The sequence below is a fragment of the Pantherophis guttatus genome, chromosome 1 (assembly GCF_059756535.1).
Source record: "Pantherophis guttatus breed Tessera chromosome 1, ASM5975653v1, whole genome shotgun sequence".
Taxonomy (NCBI): domain Eukaryota; kingdom Metazoa; phylum Chordata; class Lepidosauria; order Squamata; family Colubridae; genus Pantherophis; species Pantherophis guttatus.
In genome coordinates, this window is record NC_142063.1 from 254,019,134 (window position 1) to 254,045,516 (window position 26,383).

Below are 26,383 nucleotides of genomic sequence, written 5' to 3' on the forward strand. Positions count from 1 at the left end.
CTGGAAAGCATCTTTAAAACCAGCAAAAAAACAAGGCCGCCGTTTTGGCTAAAACCTGTTGATAAGGTACTAAGCCGTTGCAATGAATTATCCAGACAATGTTGTGGCTCAGACGAAGGGAACGAATCAGTCAAACGCGCGGGGACAATGAAAGGAAAGTTGGCGAGCGCATTCCTGCGGATGAGGCGAGCACTCCACGCTTCCTTCCCTAAAAATTTACATTTCTGTTAGAGAAAAGGTCACAGGGTTGTGCGGTAGGCGGAGCTCGGAGCACGGAGGAGAGGGAGGAAAGCGAGCGGGCGGGCAGAGCTGGCTCCCGCGAAGCGGAGCCTTTAGGGATTTCTCGGCGGAACCAGGCGCGGAAGGGAAGGGAGTGTGCGGGGCTGAGTGTGTGTGTGTGTGTGTGTGCGCGCGCGCGCAGACCAGCCGCCGGGGAGTTGCGTCTTCCTTTGCCGAGGGAATATGCTGCTGCTGCTGCGGTGGTTGCTGGCCTCCCGTTGCCAAACGGTGCCTGGAAGCCACGAGCGGTGGACGCAGCCCTCGGCCGCTTCTAGCCGAGGAGGACCGTAGCGAGCGTTTCTCCCTTCCCGGCCGCAGCTTCCATTCCTCTCTCTCCGCCCGCGGATGCTGTAGCTGCTTTTCGCTTCTCCGCCTCTTCCTGGGGATCATGGAGGAATCTCGGTCTGGCATCCTTGCGGAGAACCTGCCAAGCGGCGGCAGCAGCAGCGGCGGCGGCCAGGAAGGTCCGATCTTGGCCTGAGGAGACCCAAGCTACCCTCTCCACCTTCTAGCGGTGGGTATTTGCTAGTGATGAGCCCCGCGCCGCGCGCCTGTTTGCAGCCTGGGTGCATGGAGCGCTAAGGGACGGGGGAGGGAGGGGGAAGAGAAAGAACGAAGCAGCAGCTTCTCGGCTCATAGAAATGCTGCATCCCACTCCTACTCCTTCGCCCCCGCCCCCAGTTAGCACGGAAGGAGTGGGCACCCACTCCGTAGTACGTCGGCGGAGACAGGCAGAGCGCTTTGAGGAGCAAGCGCATTTGTTTATCTGGCTCCTTTTTTCCAGCCTGGTGATCCAAGACGACGAAGCCAGAGTTCAAGCAGGCATTAAGGGTGCTGATTCAGGGTGTGGGTGTGGCCATTGCCCGTTCCTTATCGGGCCCGCTTAGTTCACTTCCCCGCGTAATATGCTGACTCGCTAATTCTGTACTTAACTAGCGAATCGTACCTGACAGTAGGTGCTTCAAGAGGTCACATTCCTTTCCTTTATGAGGAAAGAGGGAAAATGGAAATGCCTGTATGTTGGCATGATATTGGAGGAAAAGATCCACCCACGACAATGTGCAGTTTGAACTGTCACCCCCTCCCTTTTCAGGGTTTGTTTACATCTGATCCAGCAAGAATACAATTCTAACACATTTATGATTCTCCTTTTTGGAAGAAGTTTTGGAATGGTTAACTATTAAAAATGGTTTCTGCTAATGTTACTGTACTGCTGTATATGTTGTTTAGGTGGGTAGAAATATTTCACTGTGTTCACCAGAACTCAAGCCATTTAAAATTTATAAGGGAAGACTGATAATTTCCATATCTGGCAAATGCACACACACACTCTGTTTCGCTCACTCACTCCTGTCTTTGTGTGTAGGGTTTCCAGGTCTTAAGGAACAAATGGCTAGTTTTTGGATTTTTTTTTAGGATTTGTGCAGTGCTGTGCCTGTCTCTGTTTATCATGCGTGTTAAAATGCACTATTGATGACATAAGCTGTTTTACACATAGACATTTGGATTATGGTGGGTTTTTCTATTTGCAGTTTTAGGTTTGCTTCATCTTTGAAGTTTTAGTAGGCATGTTTGTAAGGATTTGAATGAAATATTTAATTACTATGTCAGTTTTTAAAAAAAGCAATATTATCCATCTTGAGCTAAATGTAAAAATTAAAAAGTCATACGAATTGCTCTTTTCTGCCTAAATAGTATTATGTAATCCTTTCAGTTTGGGAATAGTTACTTATTCCTAGTTCCTAAAGGTATTGAACATATCGGATTTAATGCACCTAGTTCCAAAACAATGGGATAATGATATAATCTCTCCAGATGTTGCTGAACTGAATTCCCACAGAATGGCCAGTGGTGATTTTATAGTCCATGAATATATGGAAGACAAACTATCACTAAAACTAGACAACCAATGACCGATTGAATCACCATTTCAGAGATAATTACTTACTTAAACAGAGAAACAGAATAATCCTACGTGGGCAAAAAAGCAGTGGGAGTGGGAGCAACTTCCATCTCCATTGAGTTTCCTTGTGGGAAGTTGACAGGGAGTGTTGGAAATGATAATCACGTGACCATGACTGGTGTAACAGTATGGCAACACTGGAGCAGCCACACCTTTGCTAAATTTCTATCTCACAGGAGTCCTGGGCCCTGTGGGATTTTGGGCGTATTTTTTTAAGGCAGCCCATTTGAGGTACATTGATTCAAAAATGATTGCTCTATGATGCACTGTTTGTCTAACTGGAGGTTACAAACTAAACTTTAGCATTGTATCTATTTCTTTTTACACCAATTTGGATTACAACATTATTTGAGTCCACAGGTATTACTCAGCTAACTCTTTTATTTTTCTTCTAATTGATTTAATTACTCCTACAGAGTTAAATTAGCTAATGGTATGATTAGGTTATTCTGATTTTTCCTATCACATTTTATTTTCATTTTTGGTTCACATTTTTTCAGAGAAACTAAACAAAACAGGAAAGGATAATAAGGGACAAAGTATTAGAGATATAAATTTCTGATACCCTTTCTGTATTCCAGTTATTTTAAAACCGTTAATCCTTTTTTATTTTGATTTGATGCATATATTATCGGGCTTACCTGAAAGGCAATTTGTATAAGACTTCACCCTTAAGAAATGAACATATTTATTAGAATATTTTGGATAAGGTGGTGTAATTTATAATTTACACTGGGAAATTGATTGACATTACTTATGATATATATTGAATCATAGAACAAAAATATTTTAGGTAGTCTGACCGAGAGATCAATTTCAGGTCCCCTGGTTTTTAATTTTTTTCTGCAGTGTTTTGTTGTGGATACAAAACTCGGTATCTTCAGTGTAATTATAGATTTGACTGTTTGTGCTTTATTTTTTCACTTTTTATTTTCCATTATATTTTCTATTTGAAAAATAGCTTTTTAGAGTGTACAGTAGTACTGTATCCAGCAATGACAGTTATTTGGTTCTATCTGTCTAATAATTTTAAACAGCACATCTTTGTCAAATTATTGCTCTTTATTTGCTTTAAGTGATTGTATTTATAGAGTCCAACAATACATAAAGGCACTTTTAAGTGAATCCTTTGATTGTAAAGCAAGAATAATTATTTCACATACTTTAAAATCAACACATCATGCAAAAAGACAACTCTGTATAAAATGAAACTCACAGGGTGTGTTTAAGGAAATACACAGAGATGAGGCTTAAATTGAGGTAAAGAATTTCTAGGGTTTCAAAGTATACTCGTGTAAGTTTTGAATGTGAAAGAACACAAAAATATTGCAAAGAATTACATGGTGGAACTATGTTGACCTGATGAGACAAGCAGTAATCAAAGTTAGTTCTGACCAAAATTTATTGCTTTAATTCTTAATAGTCTGACATTAGGATAGGAAAGGATAGGGTAGGATAGCATAGGATAGGATATGGTAGCGTAGCATAGCATAGCATAGCATAGCATAGCATAGCATAGCATAGCATAGCATAGCATAGCATAGCATAGCATAGCATAGCATAGCATAGCATAGCATAGCATAGCATAGCATAGCAGGAATCAATACAAAACAGTACTGGGCACACTTAGAAATTCCACAAAATTGTTACTTTGGCTCAGATACACCCGCATACTGAAAGAGAAACAAAACATTAGATGATGCCACTCATTATATACAGAATAGTTGAAGAATACCATATTGAAAAGACTGCATCTTGGAATGGGAGAGGATTAGAATTAGAGGGGTAATAATGAACTGGCCCTCTTTAAGATTACTGTTTGAGAGAATGATAATAAAAAAGAACATCTCCTTTCTGTTCTGCCACAAAACAATACTGCACTTAGTTTCTGGGCATATAGCCAACAGCAGCACTGAGCTTTTAGCATTGTAACACATAGCAAGGTAATGACTCAGGATGGTGGAATAAGAGAACAAAATATTTCTCCCCCCAAAATCTTCCTCAGCAACTCTGTAATCCAAACAGCATTACTGGTTTTTGAAACAATAGAAATGTGTATGTGATACACATTGGATGGACAGATGGACGGACAGACAGACAGACACAGATAAACAAACAGATATGTAGATAGATAGCTTGATAGCATGGCAGGAGCCCAGGAAGGAACAATAGTTATTTTGCAAAAAAAGAATAAGTTGGATATGGAGCTCAACTAAAGTTAATATTTTATGGATTATAAATAAGGAATGGGATAGGAGAGGAAGAGAGATTTGTTTGTAACCTTTGTTTATACTTGTGATGCAGGTTGCAAGTCACTTTTTTACATATTTCTTCTTTTCATAAACTGCATTTATGTTGGTTGCAGGATCCTTCAGTCACATGATTGTGATTTGTAACCTTCCCAGCTGGCTTCTGACAAGCAAAAGTCAGATTCGTTTATAACACTATGATTCACTTAACTAACTGCAGTAAACAATGACAGGAAAATATGGTCCAGTCATGTGATGACTCACATGATAACTGCATCACTCAGTGAGTTAAATTCTGGTTCCAATTGTGGACATAAGTCAAGGACTACCTATGCGGATGATAACTTACGTATTAGAGATTTGTGGGGAAATGAAGCATAGCTGAGTTGTAGAATCAGTGTGGGCAGTATTTTTGGGGATGGTTGAGTCTGCAGAGGAGGAAAGAAGTAGGTAATCGCTTCGCATGCTCTTTTGGATGAGAGTACTAATGCATTAGATTTTCAGAGCTTACAGAAAGGAAAGGAGGAATCAAGCGAAGAAATCGGTATGTTGCAAATCAGTATCATCCTGATCTTTGCTTTGTCCTTTCTAGAGTATGTTGGCCTCTAGCAAGTGCTACATTAATCAAGTTGCCTCGACCTTGAGCCAGAAAGCAATTAGGCTGTCATAAGTAAATTGACTTCATTTCCTGAAAAATGCTGTTAGTCAAAATGCCAAAGTGCTTAGACACTGGTTTTATCCTTTGAAGATGGTGTTGTTAGGCCATATTTCAATCTTCATTTACTGAAGGACATGTATATATTATAGCTTTACTATTAAAGCTAGTAACATGAAGCTAATTGAACTATTTCCTGTTCTGGTGGTAGAAAAAAAAATACTGCATGTGGGTCACTAACATTTTGGAATGGGTTGAAATAGAATTGTGGCTAATCTATATATGCAAGTTTGTCTTGTGATATGTTGTATTTATATTTATATTATATTATTTTATAAGGCTGTGCAGTCCGTCAGATTCCTCTTGGAAGAACATTTTCAGAACATTCAAAACAGAGCTGCAGCCATGCAGTCAGGAAAACTGATATGGCTTCTTTAATGAGTCAAAGATAAATGCTGTGGATATCCCAAAAATCTTTTCCAAACTGAATTCAAAGCAAAGCACAGTATTTTTGGGGATGGTTGAGTCTGCAGAGGAGGAAAGAAGTAGGTAATAGCTTCGCATGCTCTTTTAACCAAGACGGCCTCCAGATCTGTTGGACTACAGTTTCAAGAATATCAAGTCAGCATGAAGGGAAAGTCTTTTAGTTTAGTTTAATTTAGTTTAGGTTACTTTATTGTCATTGCACATGGTACAACAAAATTAAACACTGTCTTCAGTGTTAGTATTCTTTTGTTAGAGAGCTATATTTGAACAATTGCTGTCAGAATTATTGTAAAGCCCAGATGATGCATGAGTACTAATGAACACATATAATACAAGAACTTTGATAAAAAAAATCAGTCCATAATCACGAAAGAAGTCATTAGGAGCTTGATATTAAATTGCTTTATATTTGGGTCATTGGTTCATCCTAGAGCTGCGCATATATTGTGGATCTGTTTTCAAGTCCTGTCAGCTTCAGCCAGCAAAGTCAGTGGTCAAAGAAATTATGAACTGTAGTTGGAACAACATAGTTCAGTGCCACTGAACTAGTCCAATACTATTAATCTTGATAGGCACTTCCTTATGAGAACTCAGGATTCAGCTTTGGATCTTGATCATTTTAAGGAATGTGTTCTGGGCACGTCAAGACAAGATAACTAGTAATACAATAGTGGAAAGGCACTGAAGAAAAAAGGAAGAAACCGATCTATTTAAGATCATAATTTTAACAGTCCAGATGGGTCTCGAAATTCTGAGATTTGTAGCTGCAGTCCATTTGAAAGGCATAGGAGTGGAAGAATGAAATTGATGGCGTTGTTTATAACTAACTATATTATGTAAGGGCACAGCTGTATTTTTTTTTTTAGTACTGTAAGAACAAAACCAGACAGTTTGAGACTCCTCCACATTTCCCTCTTTTGTTCAGTCATGATTCATCAAACAGCTTTTAATTTGTCATTATTATTGTTTCAATTCTATCTTATCTTTTGTATATGTTTTATATTTATCTTAGACTTTTTGTGGTTTTAGTAATTAGTGATTTTTGTTCTTGAGAAACAGTAATTTCTTGCTGAAAAGGATCTGGGAGAAAAGAACTTGCTTATATTGGTTCTTATACATTAGATGAAAGAGAAAAAGCAACATTTTCAAAACACATTAACAAAATTTGATGTGTTTTTGATTTAGAATGTCATATGAGCCCGTTCGCCGTGCTTGCAAAGGACAGTTCACTTATTAACTCATGTAAATCTACTGGCATCTGAAAAGAATTAGGAACTCACCTGTATATGTGAAGTTTGACTTGCATATCTGTTCCCAGTTCAGTTCACAAAGCTGGGTTCATGTCACAATGCCATAATACAGTTTGCTTAACTTAATGTATAAACCAAGGTTATGATTTGTAAACAATACCTTAATATATGTTGTTGCAGTTGGTTGTGGCTTATTCTATAATCGTGGTTAAACCAATAATAGTTGGCTTTATATTATGCTAGACTGATGCTGATGACCAAGTAGACTGATGTCCAAATAGACAAGATTTATTTTCAATCCTTAATGGAGGTTTGTAAATGTCAGGTAGATTCCTACTATCGTATGGAAGTATTCTTGAGGGCAGGCCACAGTTGTGCAGAATGATTGTGTAGTGTTAGTGATCATGCACGAAATTGCTGCAAGGGTTGCAGCTGTAGCTTATACCCTTTGTGGCTCTGAGAGTCTTTCTGGTGGGATCTACAAAATGTGCTAAATACATAACTATTTGGCTTGTTCTTAATTCTTCTTTCTAGTATTCCCTGATGCCAAGCTGAGATTTGTACCAAACAAAAATGCATTGCAACAGCAGTGTGTAGTACAAGGAGCAGTTGTGAGTATTCTTTACAGTTATCGCCTTTATACACTGAACGAGCTGAATAAAACATTGCCTTTTCTCTTGGGACCCAGTTGGAACTAAAAAAAGGCTATGAAGTGTGGGTATTCTTGCTCTTATCCAGTGCCCTGCTTTCTCTAGTAGATGTCACAGGCACTCTTTTTAGAAAAACTGATCTTAATCCATCAAGTCAATTTCACATGCCATCTAAAAATCAAAACGGAACTATGGTACCAAGCCTGATCTTTACTGTTTACATAAACAGCCTATAGCATACTCTTGCCTTTTTCTTCTGGGGGTTAAGTGAGCCATTATTTCCTTCTTCAACAGACAGACACAGACAGAAGCTACCCTACATCCTGCAATCATGGGTTGAGCACTTGTTCACAAAATTGTGGTGACATGCCATTATTACAGCTTTCGTTGGAAATATGCAGCCAGATTCAAGTCTTGATAGTCTTGCAGCTTTCATGTCAATTCCAACTGTTCATTTTTTAAAAATAGCCTGATAAAAAGAAAATGGATTATGGTTGTGTAGCTATTTTTTACTGTGAAGAGTGGAACAAGGAGAGTTTTCTTACTTCTGAAGGTGCTGTAGCTTAAGTTGCTACTGATTTTCATATTTCCACCAGTCAGCTGAAAGGAGCACCAATTGCCTTCTAAGTCAACAAGAGTAAAAACAATGACACAGCTGATTTCAATACTTTTTGGAGAGATTGGATCAGTGGAAACAATGCCATCTGCAAGTGCTGTTAACAAAAATACTTTGAGAAACAGATTGTGTTCCCTTTTCTGTTTAATGGTTTATCAGTGGATAGCTGGGTGCAGATAAGCTGACAAAGATAACCTTTTATTTATAAAAATATTCATTGGCTATTTTCTGTCCCTGAATTAACAATACAATAATATCCACTTAAAATACAATAAGCAATATGAAAAGAATAAGAAAAATTTTTAAAGTAACAAGAAGCAAGCTGAAAGCTTGTAGAAATAAGAAAACAATTTCTAAAGATAATGTCTAAAGTTTAGGGATAGAGTCTGTTAAATGTTCCTAGGAAGGAATTTCTAAAATTGAGTCTCAAGAAAATAGCCAGCTTGCTGTTGAATCTTGTATTCTGTTATCTCTATTTGTCCTGAATGGAGTTGAAGGATCATGCACAATTGCACAGCTTCTTAGATAGCAATGCACCAAACTATAAAAAGTACAATTAGAACAAACTGGAATAATGGGATCAACATGGCCTACATTTTGCACTGACTTTTTTTTTTTTTACTCTTTTTAAAAGCAGTGTCCAGTATTGCAGTAATCAGATTTCAGTATGTGTATTAGTGGCTGGATCTGCTTTATCCAGGGAAATGCTGAGCAACATAGTTGTTACATGTGTTTTTGCCTCATTTTATGACCATTTTTGTCACATTTGTTAGGTAAATTGTTGCAGCTCTTAAGTTAGTAACATGGTTGTTAAGTGAATCTGGCTTCTCTGTTGACTTTGCTTGTCAGAAGGTTGCAAAGGGCAATCATATGATCACATGCATTTATGATACTGCAACTCATAAATATATGCCTAGCTTCCTAATTTTGATCACGTGACCACAGGGATACTGCAACAGTTATAAGTTGTAAGTAACAGTTGTAAGTGTGAAAAACTGTAATAAGTTTTCATACCCCTTGGTATGAAAAGGTATGAATTTGTACTATATGTTCAGATCCAAATGTTAATTGTCAAATGCTACCACTTTGGCCTAATTAACTTTCAACATTGAAACTACCTACCTTATTGAAAGGTAGTTCAACAAACTACGTACCTTATTGAAAACACAATAAGGTAGGTAGTTTTCAGAGAAGACCTCTGAGGCCAACTTGAGAATACGTCACCAGAACAATGTCATCAGTGTATTAAAAACATTAATAGGTTTGTTAGAAATCTTGGTAATGTATACTTCAGGGGAAAAAAGAAATCCTGGCATGTCATTGACATAAAAATTAAGCAGCATTTGTGCCAAGATGTACTTTTGTCTTATAGTTTTATAGGTGGGAATGTTCTGTGTTAGGGCACCTTTAGTCGCTGTACAGACTTGGTACAGAGATTAACAGAGTTGGAAGGGACCTTGTAGGTCCATCACCCCTACCCTACCCAAGCAGGAGACCCTACACCATTTCTGACAAATGGCAGTCCAATCTCTTCTTGAAAGTCTCCAGTGTTGAAGCTCCCACAACTTCTGAAGGCAAGTTGTTCCATTGGTTAATTGTTCTCACTGTCAGAAAATTTCTCCTTATTTCTAGGTTGAATCTCTCCTTGATCAGTTTCCATCCATTATTCCTTGTCTGGCCTTGGAAAATAACTTGACTCCTTCCTTTCTGTGGCAGCCCCTCAAATATTGGAACACTATTATCATGTCTCCCCTGGTCCTTCTCTTCACTAGACTAGCCATGCCCAGATCCTGCAACTGTTCTTCATATGTTTTAGTCTCCAGTCCCCTAATCACCTATTTCTAGGTAGGTGTTTGCATAAAAGGCTTTAAGCAGCTATAACCATCTAGACTCTAGATTTTATGTTTAACCTGGCCAATTTCTTCCAAAGAATCATCTATTGAATCAAATGCTGCACTAAAATCAATGAAGGATACAAAGAGTTGTTTGCCTTCAGATTCATACTTGGTTAAAAGATGATGTGAAAAAAATACCTGAAGTAAAACAGTCAGGTCTGATCCAGTTTGTTCTTTTGCTAAGAGCTTTTTCTACATGAACCAGTACTTTATCTTGTTTAGGAGATGTTTGGTATACATCTTGGCCACTAAATCAATGCAGCTTATGGGCCAGTAGTTTTGTGTTGGTCGTCCTGGTTGCCTTTTTATATATATTTGCACTATGATGAAGACCTTCTATCTTGCTGGAATAAGACCAGTGTTGTTCACATGAAAGTCTGCCAGCAGAGGCTCCCACCAAGTCTCTAAAGAGTTCTGTTGGGAGAGGATTTTCCATAGGTACCTTGTTCAGTTTCAAAGTCTGGATGATATATTTACTTTCCACTGCAGAAACTGTTGGCTTGCAAAGGATTCTTTTTCAAAAGTATAGGTGGTCTCAGTGACCTGCAGTAGGGTGATCTCTGGCTGGGATTCGTAGAAGGAAGATGATTTGACTATCTAGGGTTATATGATGATAATGATGTGATTTGCAGCCAATAGATCAAGATGGAACCATCTTTCTTTGGTGGTAATGGGTACAGCAGGCCAGTGGTGGATAAACGACACCCACAGAATAAGAAGAAAGGATGATCAACTGCATATGGCACCCTCATATTCCTTCCTTATACCCCTTCTCTATCTCTTCTCTCCTTTTCATTTGGCAGGCTTTTGAAATTTGGCTGAAAACCACCTGTGGCCATCCTTGGCAAAGTTCCTGATGTCATCCAATCCCAGGATAAATGGTTAAAGTTCAACATCACTAGTTACGCATTAGGCTCAACTAGTTTTTGATTAGAACTAGTGGGATTATATTCCTGCATTGCAAACTGAATATTGGCAATTGATGCTTGATGCTTTTTGATTACAGGCAGTTTTTAAAGTGCTTTCTTTAAAGTGAATCAGGATTCAGTGCCAGTGTATCTGGAGTGCTATTTAAATGTTGGATTGAGTCATGTTCTGCTACACTTATTGCATATTTATTTCAGAAGTGCACATGTTTTGAGCTTTCTGGTTGTTAGAAAGTTGTTAAAATTAAAATTTAAGTTGCTGCAGACTTTGTTCTTCTCTCTCAAACCAAATAGGTTATAAAACACATAGTATTGATTTGTTAAACAAGCCACAGTGATCGAGTCAAAACGTTATGCTAAGCCATAACTTAAAGTATGGCTGAATTTGCATGCCACAGTAAGCCAAAAATTAGTTTGTATGAGATGGAAGGCCAAAAAAACCTTCCTGCTTGATGGATATAATAAAAAAACTTGGCTGATTATTAAGGCAGAAAAACAGTATGTCAGTGTTTCTCAACCTGGGCAACTTTAAGATTGGGGGGGGGACTTCAACTCGCAGAATTCCCCAGCCAGCCATATTTGTTTTGTTATGACTTAAGAATATGATATGAACTCAACTTGTGTAGTCTGTAAATCATTATTTATATTTTGGCATTTTATATGACTATAGCTAATTGTGGTTTATTCAACAATGAATGGTTGAACAATCTATTTATTATTATTTACTGGATCAGAAGAAAATCAATCATTGTTTTTCATAATTGGAGCATTTTGATCACCCAGGATGCTCACCATTTTAATTTCCCAGGATGTTTTTTTAACCTTTACTTTTTTTCAATGTAGATAGTCATATTTCCAAACAAAGTAGTAGCTTGCAACCAACCAGCCAATGATCTTGTTTTCTAAAAGTACTTCTTGGTGTACCTGAGATGAAGTGGTATTATTGGTAATGTACGTTAGGCTTGAAGATAAAGCTTGGCTTTCTCTTATGGTATATTGTTTAAAAATTAATAGAATCAGAAAAGAAATAGAATTAAATGGGGCAAGGAGCATGTTGGGCACCAGAGGAGGTCTTTACTGGTACCATGGTGCCCAAATTGGAGATCTAAGTTGTTGGGTCCTTATAGAGCTAGATAGTTCTTTATCGCCTAAAAAGAGCAGGAAGGCTTGAAAAAGGATAAATAATGGTCTAGGTAGACAGTGATCTAAACCAGGGGTTTAGGGTTGCAGAATCTGCTAGTTAAAAAAAAAATCCTGGAAATCTACTCAAGAGGCAAAACTCTAATAATAAAAACTTGGTTGCATTTCAGTGAACTAACCCTATGAAGGTTGAGTCACTGATCTCAGTTTTAGATCTGCGCAGATAGTCCTTGACGTGATCTAAACCATAGTTGTACCTGATATTGGACAACAGTTCCATCTAAACATACCCAAGGCATAATGATCATAAATTGTGAAATAGTGTTGTTGCAATTACATTTATTATTGAACCATGACCATTTAACCAACCAACATGGATGCTTGCTTTTCACACCATATTCTGCCTACTAACTATACATGGTTGTTTCTGAAAAGTTTTAAGTATTCAAAATAAATAATTTTGCTCAGATTTCTTATGCCCATACCAGGACAATTAAATAAAAGCTGTTAACTTGGCAGCTGCTCTCCAGCTAGGGATTTTGTAAAAATTTTTTGGAATATTTTAAATTTCAGAAGAAATTTTGTTTTGACAGATAATTGGCATGTCTGAGTGTTTAGAAAACAGAAAAATTACAGCCATGGGGTATTTCAGGGGTCAAGGAAATAGGGATTGCTTAACAATGTGACATTTTCAATCAGTGTCATCTGTAATTGTTTAACTTGGGTGTTTGCTACTCACTATGTGTTGAGTCACTGATCTCAGTTTTAGATCTGCGCAGATAATCCTTGATTTACAACAATTTATTAGCAACTGTTTGAAGTTACAATGGCATTGAAAATACAGGAAATGCTCGACTTTCAACAGCTCATTTAGTGACCAATCAAAGTTACAATGGCACTGAAAAAAGTGACTTATGACTGTTTTTCACACTTACGATCATTGCAGCGTCCCCATGATCAAAATTCAGACACTTGGCAACTGACTCTCATTTATGACAGATGAAGTGTCCTTGGGTCATGGGATCCCTTTTTGTGACCTTCTGACATGCAAAGTCAATGGGAAAGCCAAATTCACTTAACAACCATGTTACTAACAACTGGAGTGAACAACTGTGGCAAGAAACATTGTAAAATGGAACAAAGCTTACTTAACAAATGCCTTGCTCAGCAACAGAAATTTTGGGCTCAATTGTGGTCGCAAGTTGAGTACTGCCTGTAGTGACTTATGACCAATCCTCACACTTATGAGCATTGCAGCCTTCCCCATGGTCATGTGATGAAAATTCTGTTGCTTGGCAACCAGCATATATTTACGATAGTTTCAGCATCCTGGAATCATGTGATTACCATTTGTGACCTTCCTATCTGGCTTCTGACAAGCAAAGACAATGGGGGGAAAGCCAGATTCACTTAATGACAGCATGATTTACTTAACACCTGCAGTGCTTCACTTAACAACCGTGGCAGAAAAGATTGTAAAATTCGACACGATTCATTTATCAACTGCCTTGCTTAGTGGTGGAAATTCTGGTCCCAATTGTGATTGTAATTTGAAGATTACCTGTAAAATATCAAATTGTATCTAATGCCTCTGGAGGCAGGAGAAAATGATATGTACCATTATGCCAATGACTACAGACATGGAAGAGAATAGGAATAAAAAGAGTAAAACAGCTTCCGCAATTTGACCACTTCTGGACTAAAACTCCCCAGCCAGCACAGAGCCCCATTTGGCAGTACAATCTATATTTGATTATAATAAGTGATACCTCTCTTTTACACATAATGAACATGCACATCACACATACATGTACACACTTGCCCATCCATTGAGAAATTAAAAACAGTATGACAATGAATTAGTTACCTTTTGGCTTAAAAGCAGATGTTTTCTCGATTATTGTCCAATCTTATAGCCTCCTAACCTACTTACCTACCCACTACCTATGGTACCTACCTACCTACCCACCTAAACTACCTTCCTTCCTTTCTGCCTAATTTATATAACTACCTATCTTCTTTTTTTCCTCCTTTAGTACAATTGCGTTCTGTTCTACCTTATCTTCACTGAGAAAAGTGAAGATAGTTCTTGTTTCCAATGGTATGATACCTTGAAAGGGTAAAAGCAACTGCATATTTCCCCTCAAGAGATATATTTTTAAAGGAGAATATTTGTAGCTCAGGGTTGAAATGAGGGGTTCTTGGTGTTCTCTGAGCTTGGTTGTTTTCTTGAAGATGTTTCATTACCTAAGCTATGGAGCACAGTGCTCACGTGGTTAGCACACGGGGTTGGAGGTTAGCAAGCCTGCGTTTGAGATCTGAGTGCTGCCATAGGGTGGGGTGAGTTCCAGTCCTATGTTCCAGCTCCTGCTGAGGACACGAAAGGAGCCCTCAATTGGGTATTCTCTGAGCTTGATTGTTTTCTTTAAGACGTTTATTAATCAAATTTCTATACGGCCCTACTCCCGAAGGACTCAGGAAGGGGGGAAAGTCATGATACATCACGTGATGACAACATGACAATGGGAGTTTGACACCCCTGATCTAGAGTATAAAATTGATTTAGGTTCACATATGAATAGTGCACAGTTCATTGAATTAGGATTTACCCATCAAAATGTCTCGCAAAAAAAAAAAAAAAAAAGCAAAAAAAATATGCTCAGTTGGGTTCAGTTCAGTATGTTTTTCAGGGTTTTGTCTGTCTGTTTGCCTCCTTGACTTTTTCTTACCTTCAAGACAAATTACTTCAATTGTAGCATTGAGAAATAGCAGCATTCTTGTCTATTCTCAAAGTAGTTGCCTAACAAACTCTCCACAAAGTGTCTAGGCTACGCTTATTCCTTGACTTCTCATTAGCCTAGCAGTTTTTCTTGAGTATCCAGTCTTAATTAGATGACTCTTCTGCCTGGAAAAAGAAATTGATCAATTGTGGCGTACTCTGATTGTTGCTGATCACAGAGTATTTGCCTGCTTCCTTTATTTGAGACAACTACTGTATTTTTCTTAAACTGCAGGCTAATAGTAATAGATTTGTTTGTTTCAAACTGATGCCATGCCTTTGCTGATTGCACAATTACTGATTGGATAAAAGGACCATAAGAATTTAGGCAGTTCATACAGTCAGTTACTGAATTTGCAGAATCTTCAAATCCCCCACATGTAACTGAAAAACGATAAGAAACTTCACAAGGAAGGACATTCAGGCACTGGCAACCCCATGACTGATGTTTTTGGTAGCAAAATGAAAATATATTGCAACCATCAACAATAGAGATGCCAGTGCCTGAATATACTTACCGTATTTTTTTGAGTATAAGAACACCTGAGTATAAGACGCATCTACCTTTTTTGGTGAGGAAAAGAAAAAGAAATCTCCCTCTGCCTCTGAGTAATTTTGCCTCGTTGCAGCATACAGCAAACAGTCTGCTTTACTTTCAGTTTCATTTTCAGCATAGCTTGATTAGCACAAGGAAAAAAAAAAATCTGCTCCAGCAATTTACCTCTTTGCAGCAAGCAGCAGAGCCCTGCACAAAACAGCTGAGAGCAAATCAGCTGAGTCGGGAGGCCGATCCAATCAACTTGTGCTAATTAGGATGTCCTGAAGCTGAAAGGAACTGTTTTTTCTTGCTGTTTGCTTGCAAGGAGGTAACTGCTGCGAGACAGAGACCAAAGGGTGGGGGCCAGTGGTTGGGTGGGGCTACATTTGGTGTATACGACGCACCTAAATTTTCATCCCCTTTTAGGGGGGGAAAAGGTGCCTCTTATACTCCGAAAAATCAGTACTTGTGAGGTTACTGCTTGTTCTTCAGCTACATACATGGTATTTGGGACAGTAACCAGCTGTATCACAATTTTCAGAAAATGAAATTTTATTTGAAAAGAAAAAATGATTTTTTGTATTTCAGCTTTGGAAATAATAATTTGACCTTAGACTTCTATTCTGTTTTAGTTGTTTCTATTTTTATGCCAGTCTTGCAGCTTCCAGATGTCAAATCTCCAAACCTGTTTTTTTGGGTTCTATCAGGAATCTGCTCTGATGGTAGTCAAGGAAATAAACCTTGCTTTTCATTTTTTTTTGTTTATATAAGGCAATTTTTACTGTTTTATAAAATCGTAGTTAGTCTAATGAAGATACTGCCTTAAAATAAATTTTGGTTCTTTCTCTGTGCCCTTTGCTTCCCTTCCAGGCAATGTAACTATTTTGCTTTTTCGGAATGAAGGTGGCTAAAGTTGATGCAGGTAGTCTTCAACTTAAGAGCATCTTTGAGCACAGAACAAAAGTTCTGTTGTTAAGTGAGATATTTGTTAAGTGAGTTCTGCCCCATTTTACAACCTTTTTTTGCCACAGTTGTTAAGTCAATCACTGCAATTGATAAGTTAGTAACTTGGTTGTTAACTGAATCTGACTTCTCCATTGACTTTGCTTGTCAGAAGGTCATAAAAGGCATGGCCTTGGGACATGTCACATTTTTTAGTGCCGTTGTGACTTTGAACGGTCACTAAATGAAGTGTTGTAAGTCGAGGACCACATGTATTGCCACTCTTGATTATATCCTGGTTTAATTTAATTTTTTCTTTTTAATTTAGTGTGCTAATGATTGGCAACACAAAGGGTCCAGCTGGAAGAGCAGACCTTTTCCATTATAACTGTTCATTTTGGGGGGAGGGAGACAAGTGTCAAAATACAATAGGCAAGTACGAACATCAAAACCCCACAACTCCCACAGCATTTTTTCTTTCCAGTTTTCTTATGCAAGTCATCAAGCAAATAGATAATACTATATGAATTTTATGACTAAACTCCAACATGTTCCTGAGAATTACTAGCTGTAAAGTACCTAACAAGTTGTCAAGATAAAGAAGCTTCAAGAGTAACCATGATGTGTAATTGCTGAGGTAATTGCTGGAATGAAGTCCTTGTAAAGTCCTTGTAAATTCATAAGCCTTTCATTCATTTGATATCAGATTTCATAGATGCCTTCATAAAAGAAGCTCCTATGTATCTCTTGGGGTTAGACCAGAGTTAGAACTTTTATTTCTATACAATGAGCCCTGGCAGTGTTTTTCTTCCCCTTTTTTCTTTTTTCTTTTTTTGGTTTTGTTTTGGGTACAATAAGTTCTTTGACATGTGATTGGCTTTCCCAGGTTAAAATGTACTTGCTGTGAGACTGTGTGCTGTAACTTTGCAAATAAATCAGATGCTGCCAACAGATTAGTTTATGGACTTTTTCTTTCCCCCCCCTCCCTTAATGCAGGGACTCTGCCTGGAGATGAGGTGCTAACTGGAAGCCTTTGCCCCTTTTCCTTGTACCTTTTTTACTGGTTGCTATGGAGACCAAGGAAGAAAAAAAAGAACGAAAGCAAAGCTACTTTGCCCGGTAAGGATATAATATTGTTTCAGTTGACTCTTAAGTACGAATGTTCATTTCCTTCCCCCCCTCACTTCTGCTTTGCCTATCATGATGTTCTAACTTCGGTTGTTGGAAGAAGTGTCAGGCAGGGTTTTGTCTGTGATACCTGATGTCTGTATAATATAAAGTGCACTGAAGTTTCTTTCCTTTAATGTATATGGCCTATTGGGGCATCCCATTGAATGAGTCAAGGTGCTCCAACTTGAATGAGTCAAGTTCCTCCAAATTTATTTTATTTTAATAGCAGTGTGATAGATTGAAAACTGCATTATTAGTCTATTTTATTACTTATCTTAAATAAGCTCCATTAGGTTTATTGAGGTATATTCTTAGGTAAGAGGATATGCTATTGCTGTCCAGTAATGCAAAGCACAGGTCACCTGTACAAAATTGGGCAACACACAAAGCAAATCATTGTTTAGTTCTCAAAGCCTTTATCAGTGCTTAACATGATTTTGCAAGAGATTTACATCTGTTTTATAAATAGAAATGGTCACGCTTGAAGTCAAATGTTCTAATCCTATAAATTCTATTTTAGAATTAATAACTCAGACACTACATTATTACAATTGCTGTTATTATTATTGTCCATATAAAACATTCATAAACTGAAATACCCTTATGGATAATTTTTTTCACACGATTTAGAATATTAATAGAATATTAATTTGTTTCATTAGAGATACAGCATTAACTGGGAAAAGCCTCTATTATTCAAATCAGTGGGTGATATATTTTATTAAAACATTTGTTTCCATGTCATCATGCTTATTGTGTTTTGATTAAATATGCTTAGGACTATGCTGCTGTGTGCCCATAAACACTATTTGGTGTTTACCCAAATTTCCAAATTTCCATTTGGAAGAAATACGACTGCTAGAATTTTAATAGGTTTCAATTTGCTTTTGTAATTCATGAACAATGAATTTTGGTGTTAATTTTTTTCTCCAGTAATGCCCAAAAATGATATTTAGCAATTTGGCACATTAAAGTATATTTACATTTAAATATGATTAATGGCAAAATGGTATTGATTGAAGAATATCCTTCACAGACAGCTCTGACAACTATGGTTCATTCTCCAATGTCAGAGGCCATGTTGTAGAATAAATTGCCATAGAGTTAAGGAAACTCCTTTCTTATTACAGTTTAGGCAACAACTCAGACTTCCATGTTTATGAATTGGTTCAGTTGTTTTACCTGCTTTATGTATTTGGGGATTTTAATTGTTCTAAAAGGTATTGACTTGTTGTTTTAATGATTGTTTTAATTGTATTTCTGCTGTTTTATTAGATCTCTGTAAGCTGCTGAAATGTGTTAAAGCAGGGATGTCAAACTCGCCTTGTCACCATGTCGTCATGTGACGTATTAGGACTTTTTTCCTCTTTGCTAAACTGGGCTGGGGTGCAGCTAGCACATGACGCATCTGGCTTGCTGGCCGTGAGTTTGACACCCCTGTGTTAAAGAAATGGATGCAATACAAATACCCTATGTAAATAATAAATATCTCCTTTTCCCTTTAAACAGATTGTTTTCTTTAATTTGTTCTTAGTACGGGATCAATAGGGAAGAAAGGCAGTGGAGATCTGCACCATCTTCATATTTTTACAGGCTATTTAATCGCAGGATGTTAATAGAAACAGAAGGAAAATCTGTGATTAGTGTTGCTGAAAGAATATAGTGGCATTGCAAGTAAAAAACACAAAATAATGTTACATGCATTGAACGGGAACAAAAGAGAAGAAGAGTAAAAAATTATCCTAGAAAAATTTAAAATACCAAATATGGGCCATCTTTTTTCTGTCCCTTGTTATGGTTGCAAACAAATATGAATAAACAATTAAGGATGGGTAAACTATCTTTTTTTTCATATATTTGCCTCGGAGGCCAAAGTTTACTTTACTTCCACAGTTGGAAGTTCCTACAGATTTTATCTGTTATCCAGGTTTCTGACAGCAGATAGGCCATATTTAGAATGTCCTTACATAAATCTGTATTTGTTTTATTTGTTTTATGTTTTACTGCATGACATTTCTGTCCCACCACAAATTAAAGACTTTTGATAGCATATAACCATGATGGCGAATCTATGGTACACGTGCCAGAGGTGGCATACAGCACCCTCTGTGGACACGCGAACTGTCGCCCCAGTTCAGCTCTGCCGCGTGTGCGCGCGCACCTCCTACCGGCCAGCCGGTCTTCGGGTCTCTGCCATGCATGCGGGCGGTGCATGTGGGGGTCTGCGCATGCATGTGTGCGAGGTGGGAGTATGCGGGGGGCGTGCACACATGTGAGGGGGATGGGGCATATGGGGGCATGTGTGCATGTGTGGGAGGGTGGGGCGCATGCGGGGGGCCATATGCGCATTGCATTTTGGAGGTTCATGCATGCACACACGCGCTTTGTACACTTGGTCTGGAAAAGGTTAACCATCACTGCCATGTAACAACAGTTTAAAAAAAATCTTTAGTATACAATATAGCAGTGATGGCTAACCTTTTCCGGACCGAGTGCCCAAAGCGCGCCCAAATGTGTGTGTGAATAGGTGTGCGCCTGAACCTCTAAAATACAATGCGCATGTGGCCCCCACACATTTACCCTGCTCCCTGCACATGCACACGCAGTGCCCTGCTTGTGCCCCGCCCCTCCGTGCATGCGCATGTGGCCCCCTCTATTAGGCATGAAAGCTGGCATGCTCTTTCAGTCCAACTTACCTCAAATGGTTGTTGCTGTGGGGAAAATAGGAGGAAGAAGGATATATTCACTCCCTTGAGTTATTTATAAAATAATAATAAAGGAAGGATAAAAATAAATATAATTCAGAATAAAGTTAGCCCTAAAAACAACCAGCGCTAATATATAATACATCATTGTGATAGTCAAACTAAAACAAACTGTCTGAATGAGCTTTATCTTTTACATCTTCCAAAATATCATTTATGTCAAAACAAGTTTAATCTCTAAGGAAAAGCTGTTCCATAGCATAGAAGTACTGCTGGAAAACTACTTCCAACCCTTATAGTACTTTGTGTTAGTAGAGGGATCACCTATTTATAATTCACCATATTTTGAATGTTGCGTGCACTTCTGATTATTGATCTTGAAACAAATAAAAATATTGCAGAGCTGGAGTGACGAAGCTTCAGAAAAGATGTTTTGGAACATGTAGGGGCATGAGTGCATTCCTGCTAAAAGTTAATGAAAATAGCTGCATCTTTTTCCAGTTTTGTATGGGCTGTTTTGGGGAGGTTCCTGATTCATCAGTCATGGAAACAGATGTGGCTGTTTTAATGAGTCACAGACAGGAATCCCCATGCATTCTGAAATACCTGTAGCAATGTGCATCCAATCCATTATTCAGCTGTAATGAAATTCTACCAGGGATAGAATACTAATTTTCTTATCCTTGCTATTTTACATTTCTGGACTGAGTGATTTTGGCATGAGAACCATATGGTAGTGTAGAATCAAAAATAGCCTTTTGATATTATCAAATATAAGAAGAAGAATATATAGCAGTACCATCAGAAGAGGTTGTAAGGATCAGTTAGGAATAGATTCATCAGCAAGAACTATGTGTAAGTGGATAATTCACCAATATTAAATTGCCATTATTCAACCATTACCTTTATTCCACTGTTCTTTCCTATATGCTCAAAGTTTGTATTTCTTCCTTTTTTCCTCTAGTTTGAAAAAAAAGAAGCTTGCTAAACAAAATACAGATGTGCCACCTCCAAACACCTGTGGAACTCACACCTGTAAAACTCAGACTGGAAAAAGTGATGGGAGCAAAATCATTTTAGAACAGACAAGCAGTCCTCAAGAAAACTACAAGCATTCTGCAGAAAAAGAGGATTATGAGAAAAAAAAGAAAAAGAGCAGTCAACCAAAGGATATTAGGCGAACTGATCTTAAACGATACTACAGCATTGGTGAGTTTAATGCAAGAGCTTTGGGATCATCCACACCAATGCTTTGCCATGATTTCCCCATCTCAGAAGTGGGAGGAAATTGTCCTGGCATTAATTGAGCTGACCCTCAGGGTGAAACTAATGCACCTCCAAAATAGGAATATGCGATACTTGGTTTTTCGTAAGAACTCTTTGTTATTTGTAAGAATAATGATTGGCACTTTAACTGGCTAGAATTCAGATGTCACCAATTAAGGAAAAAGCCACTCCCAATTTCCATAAAGAATAGTTTTTAATGTTCAAATATTTTTTTCCTCCAATTGCCAGTCTACCTAATGACTACTAGATGGCAGCAAAGTCTCAATCTCCCTCCCTCTATCCTACCATATGGTCACCTGGTTTTGTGCACCCCAGATGCAACTATCACATAAGTTTGCCTAATTCTGAAAGGGAAATAAAACTTTGTATGGATAACTCCCATCTTATAGCCAGGCATCACAAGGACAATTAGAAACAGCTGAGATGTTTGAAACAGTTTCAAAACAATAAGTTAGGCGATGTAATTTACTATTGGAATTATAAAGGATTTTGCTAGCATAATTAATATGCTTAGCATATACTGTATGCTGCAGCACTACCACTTGACCCTTCAAAAGGGATACAAACATGTTAAATATGATAATGCAGATGATGACATTTCTGCATAGCTGAGTGGCTGACAGAAAAATAGTAAATTTATGAATTCTATTTTTATATTTCAATTTTTAAAGAAAAAATATGTTTACTTTTGCAACTAAAGCAGCACAGGTTAGAACAGAGAAACATGTAATAATATTGTGTGGCATCTTAGATTAGCTGTTGCTTGATAAATATCTCAATTTTATCCATAGTTGGTTTCTTGTCAGATGCACTAACTTTCCGCATGGACTGGAGGAGTAACAATAGGTAGAAATAGACTCTAGACAAGTCTAAGGGTTTGGTAGTATCTGAGGAGGCATTTCCTATCCCAAACAGAAGTATTCTTCTCAAGCCTGCACTTTATGAATTCTGTCCCTGAGTGTTTAGGTCAATATGGGAGGTTGGCACATTGTTTTTATCTGTGAATAATTTCTGCATCCTTTCTTGATGAGAGCTGTTCTGGCTACTGCTACCCATATATTATAATCTCCCAGATAGATTATTGTAATGAGATCTGTAATGGTATGGCCTTAAAGCCTATCCAAAAACTGCAGGATGTCTAAAGTGTAGCACCCAGCCTTTACCATGGTTGCATATAACATCTGGTTAAATTACACTGGCACCCAGTTGCCTTCCAAGCCAAATTCTGTCAAAAGCTTCTTTGTATCAAAAACGATCATAGCTGTTTTCCAGAATAATACCAAATTGCTGCATCCTTTCTTTTGCTGTAGAAACAAGATTCCCTCATAAATAATTGTTATTTTATCCTGTTCCATATGCAATTGATAGGCCAGCGATTTATCTGATTCATTGCTTTTTTCAAAAGTATGTTCGGTAAATTCAACTTCCTGTAGATCTTATTTATATCCAGTAAATGTAGTTGATTTCCATATTGCTTTATCTTTTGTTCTAAATCTGAAATTGAGTTACATTTATGCCTTGATTTGAATTGTTTTAGATTATTCAGTAATGTATCCTTCGGTTTTTGTATGGCTTTATTTCTATTTGATGCAAGTGAGATAAATAACATTTTCACAAATGCTAGAATAGCAACCCATATTGTAGGGGTTGTACCAGGGGTGAAAATGGTCCCGGTTCGGACCGGATCGCCTGATCCGGTAGTGATGGAGGTGGGTGGTTCGGAGAACCGGTAGCAAAAATCCCTGCCCCCCCCATTGCCCAGCTGAGTCGCGTAATCATCAGAGGCTTTTTTTTATTTTTAAAAGCATTTTTTCTACAACCCCTTTGGCCGAAAAAATGCTTTTAAAAGTAAAAAAAAAGCCTCTGATGATCACGCGACTCAGCTGGGATCATTAGAGGCTTTTAAAAGCATTTTTTTCTACAACCTCTTTGGCCAAAGAGGTTATAGAAAAAATGTTTTTAAAAGGAAAAAAAAGCCTCTGCCGATCAGGCAAGTCAGCTGGGATCGTCAGAGGCTTTAAAAAAAAAAAGCCTCTGCGGATCTGGCAAGTCAGCTGGGATCGTCAGAGGCTTTAAAAAAAAAAAAGCCTCTGCGGATCTGGCAAGTCAGCTGGGATCGTCAGAGGCTTTAAAAGCATTTTTTTACAACCTCTTCAGCCGAAGAGGTTGTAGAAAAATGGTTTTAAAAGTTAAAGAAAAAAAAAAGTTGGCCACGCCCACTCAGTCATATTACAGCCCCCTCACCAAGCCACACCCACAGAACCGGTAGTAACAAATTTTACATTTTACCACTGGGTTGTACATATATATATTGTATAGCTTCAGAAAAATAAAGAATATAGAAACATGAAAAAATACAAAAGGAAAGATAAGATAGGAAAGAAAGAAGAAAAAGTGAATGATGGTAGAAGGTTTAGAAAAAAGTAAGAAAGAAAAGGAATATTTATATAAGTGATTTTTTATCTTCTTTGAAGCAGTTACAAACATAATTAATACTGTTTCCATTCTCCCAAACTTGTAGATAGGGAGACATTAGAGGTTAAACTGATTTGGAAGAAGCTCTTTAATTCCTAGTAAGAGTACCGTTTAATAGTTATAATAGTATTATAATCGTTCTTTTATTCTTCTACCTAGTCTTAACAATTACTGGATTATGATCTGTATAAATAGGAGTTGCCACTTCACATCTGCAAAACTGATTACCAATGAGTTAGAAATCTAATACATGCCTATTGTTGAATTTGTTTTATTAATTCCAACTCTTCTAATTCAAGGAGCTTGTTATTACTGATAAATCCTTATGTAGCTCAGGTCCCGTGTGGTTAAAAAAATGTCTTCATCCATATGTTGTTCCTTAGACTTAGATTTAGACTTAGAATAACTTTATTGTCACTTTGAATGTGCACTAATCGGCATACATTAAAATGGAATTTCATTGCATACAGCTGTCAAAGTGTCACCACCTCCAATATACACTACACAAACATGACAAAATTATGCATGAGAGCTACACTCTGAAAAAAAACAAACTTTTCTTTTTGCCGCCCAAAATAAACCTGTCTGGAGTTGATTAGGGATATAGGGCCTTTTTGGTACTCTAATAGTGCCAGTGAGCTAGAATTTCCTCCTTAGTGTGTCTGTACAACCTCTTCTTTGCCACATTTAAAGAAGAATCAGAATATGTTCAGAATATGTTCTATTTTCATTCTCTAGCTTTTCCTCCATAGTAGCCACACCAATTTTGCTTTTAATTGTTTTCCCTATTTATTTTTCATTTGCTCTGTGATTCATTGCTCTAATGTTGTGATTGTTTTGATGCTCATTCATGATATTTGTATTATTGGATGTCTTATTCTTGATCTTGATTATTATTTTTTGGTTTGATTGGCAAATTACCTCCCTAATCTAACATTGGAGAGCCTTTTAAAATATAATAATGAGGAACTGGCTGTACAGATTTTGACTGGCTGATGCATTATAGGAAGGCACACATTTTAATCATGATTTGTTCACTAGTCCAAAATCTCCAGATTGTTACGTATAAATAAGCTTAAAATAAAATAGTTTAAATTCACCTCTTGGACTAAGCTGCAAATTACTCTGTAGCTCACAATAATATGATGTTGAAGTCTTTGCACCAATATTTCCTTAGTCTTCTGTCCCTCTGGTGAAAAGCTTTTAACCAACATAGCAGGCTTCCGGTTTTTATGCTTTTCTTATTTACCTCCAAGAAACCTGATACGCATCCCAGGAGAAAAGTGAGTTTGGCTCTTGGTCTCATACCACCTGCCCTCTTTTATCTCTGGTAGCCTTCTGTTTAATCCTTCTGGATTCAGTGGGGAGCATCTGGCATCCTGGCTGCCTTCTTCAGTCTGTATATTCTGAAACTTGTTGCTCTCCTCCTTTGTTGTGAATGGGCATATGGATAATGGGATATGCATAGAGGTAAAAAAGGACTGATAATTGTTCTTGAACTTTTCCCATGTCTCCTCCTCCTCCTCCTCCTCCTTTTTCCTCCTCCTCCTTTTCCTCCTGTCTCCACAGATTAGCCAATAATTATATAATTAGTCACATCATTTTCTAAGGGAACTACAAATCATTTCAGTCACTTTTATCTCTTTCTACCATCTCATATTTTAATGTGAGTTGTTAAAGTCTAAATAAGCTTGCAACCATCCTGACACTTTACACATCCCACTGGTTAGCATTTTCTTCAAGATGTTTTTAATATAAACTCTTCTCTGAGTGAAGTGAGTCGGGAGAGAGACTGTGTTCAATTTTGACCCCTTTTAGAAGAAAGCTGTACTTGAATATTGTCATGAAAATAACAATGAATTCTGTAGCACCTAAAGCTGTCAGAGATACGTTGGTGTAACATCTTAATAGAAGAGACTTCGTTTTGAATGGATACGCTTTAGTGTGATTGTGGCATGTGCCACCATGGATTGGAACCCACTTTATCAAAGTCATGCAACATCGGTTGTTAGGGGCATCAATTTTGTGTTTTTGTATATGAATATACACCAAAATATGTAGAAATAAAATCTCTGGGGTAAAAGAAACATATGGTAACATTGAATGCAAAACTCAAATCTATACACAATAACTCACAATAACTGGAATAAGTGATTCTATAATTTTCCAAATCTTCTTGTGCTACTTTAACAATTGCTGCAGAGTCCTGTGAGATTTTGCACTAATTTAGTTCAGGGTAATCTAAAATTAAGAATTAGGCTTGATTGCGTTCATTTTCAAAAGATACCAAAAGTGTAGAACAGCAAGTGGAGGATAAAAACTGATCTTTCTGAAACAGCTGATTGTGATATATTCTAGTTTGCAAACTGTTAGAAAGC

At 37.6% G+C, this 26,383-nt stretch overlaps 1 protein-coding gene across 6 annotated transcripts in view; it reads left to right on the forward strand.

Moving 5' to 3' along the window:
- Positions 1 to 238: 238 nt before the first annotated feature.
- NCOA7 (nuclear receptor coactivator 7) overlaps positions 239 to 26,383 on the forward strand; it is a 73,749-nt gene continuing 47,604 nt past the window's right edge. For 3 of the 6 annotated variants that reach the window (XM_034418742.3, XM_034418743.3, XM_087882773.1), the window contains exons 1-3: positions 239 to 793; positions 17,365 to 17,487; positions 21,208 to 21,452. In XM_034418742.3, the coding sequence (XP_034274633.1) occupies positions 17,438 to 17,487; positions 21,208 to 21,452 (295 nt within the window). In that variant the 5' untranslated portion in view covers positions 239 to 793; positions 17,365 to 17,437. Of the gene's footprint in view, positions 794 to 7,416; positions 7,494 to 16,958; positions 17,006 to 17,364; positions 17,488 to 21,207; positions 21,453 to 26,383 lie in introns of those variants that run through there. The other 3 variants (XM_034418741.3, XM_087882771.1, XM_060692209.2) reach the window with 2 other exon arrangements.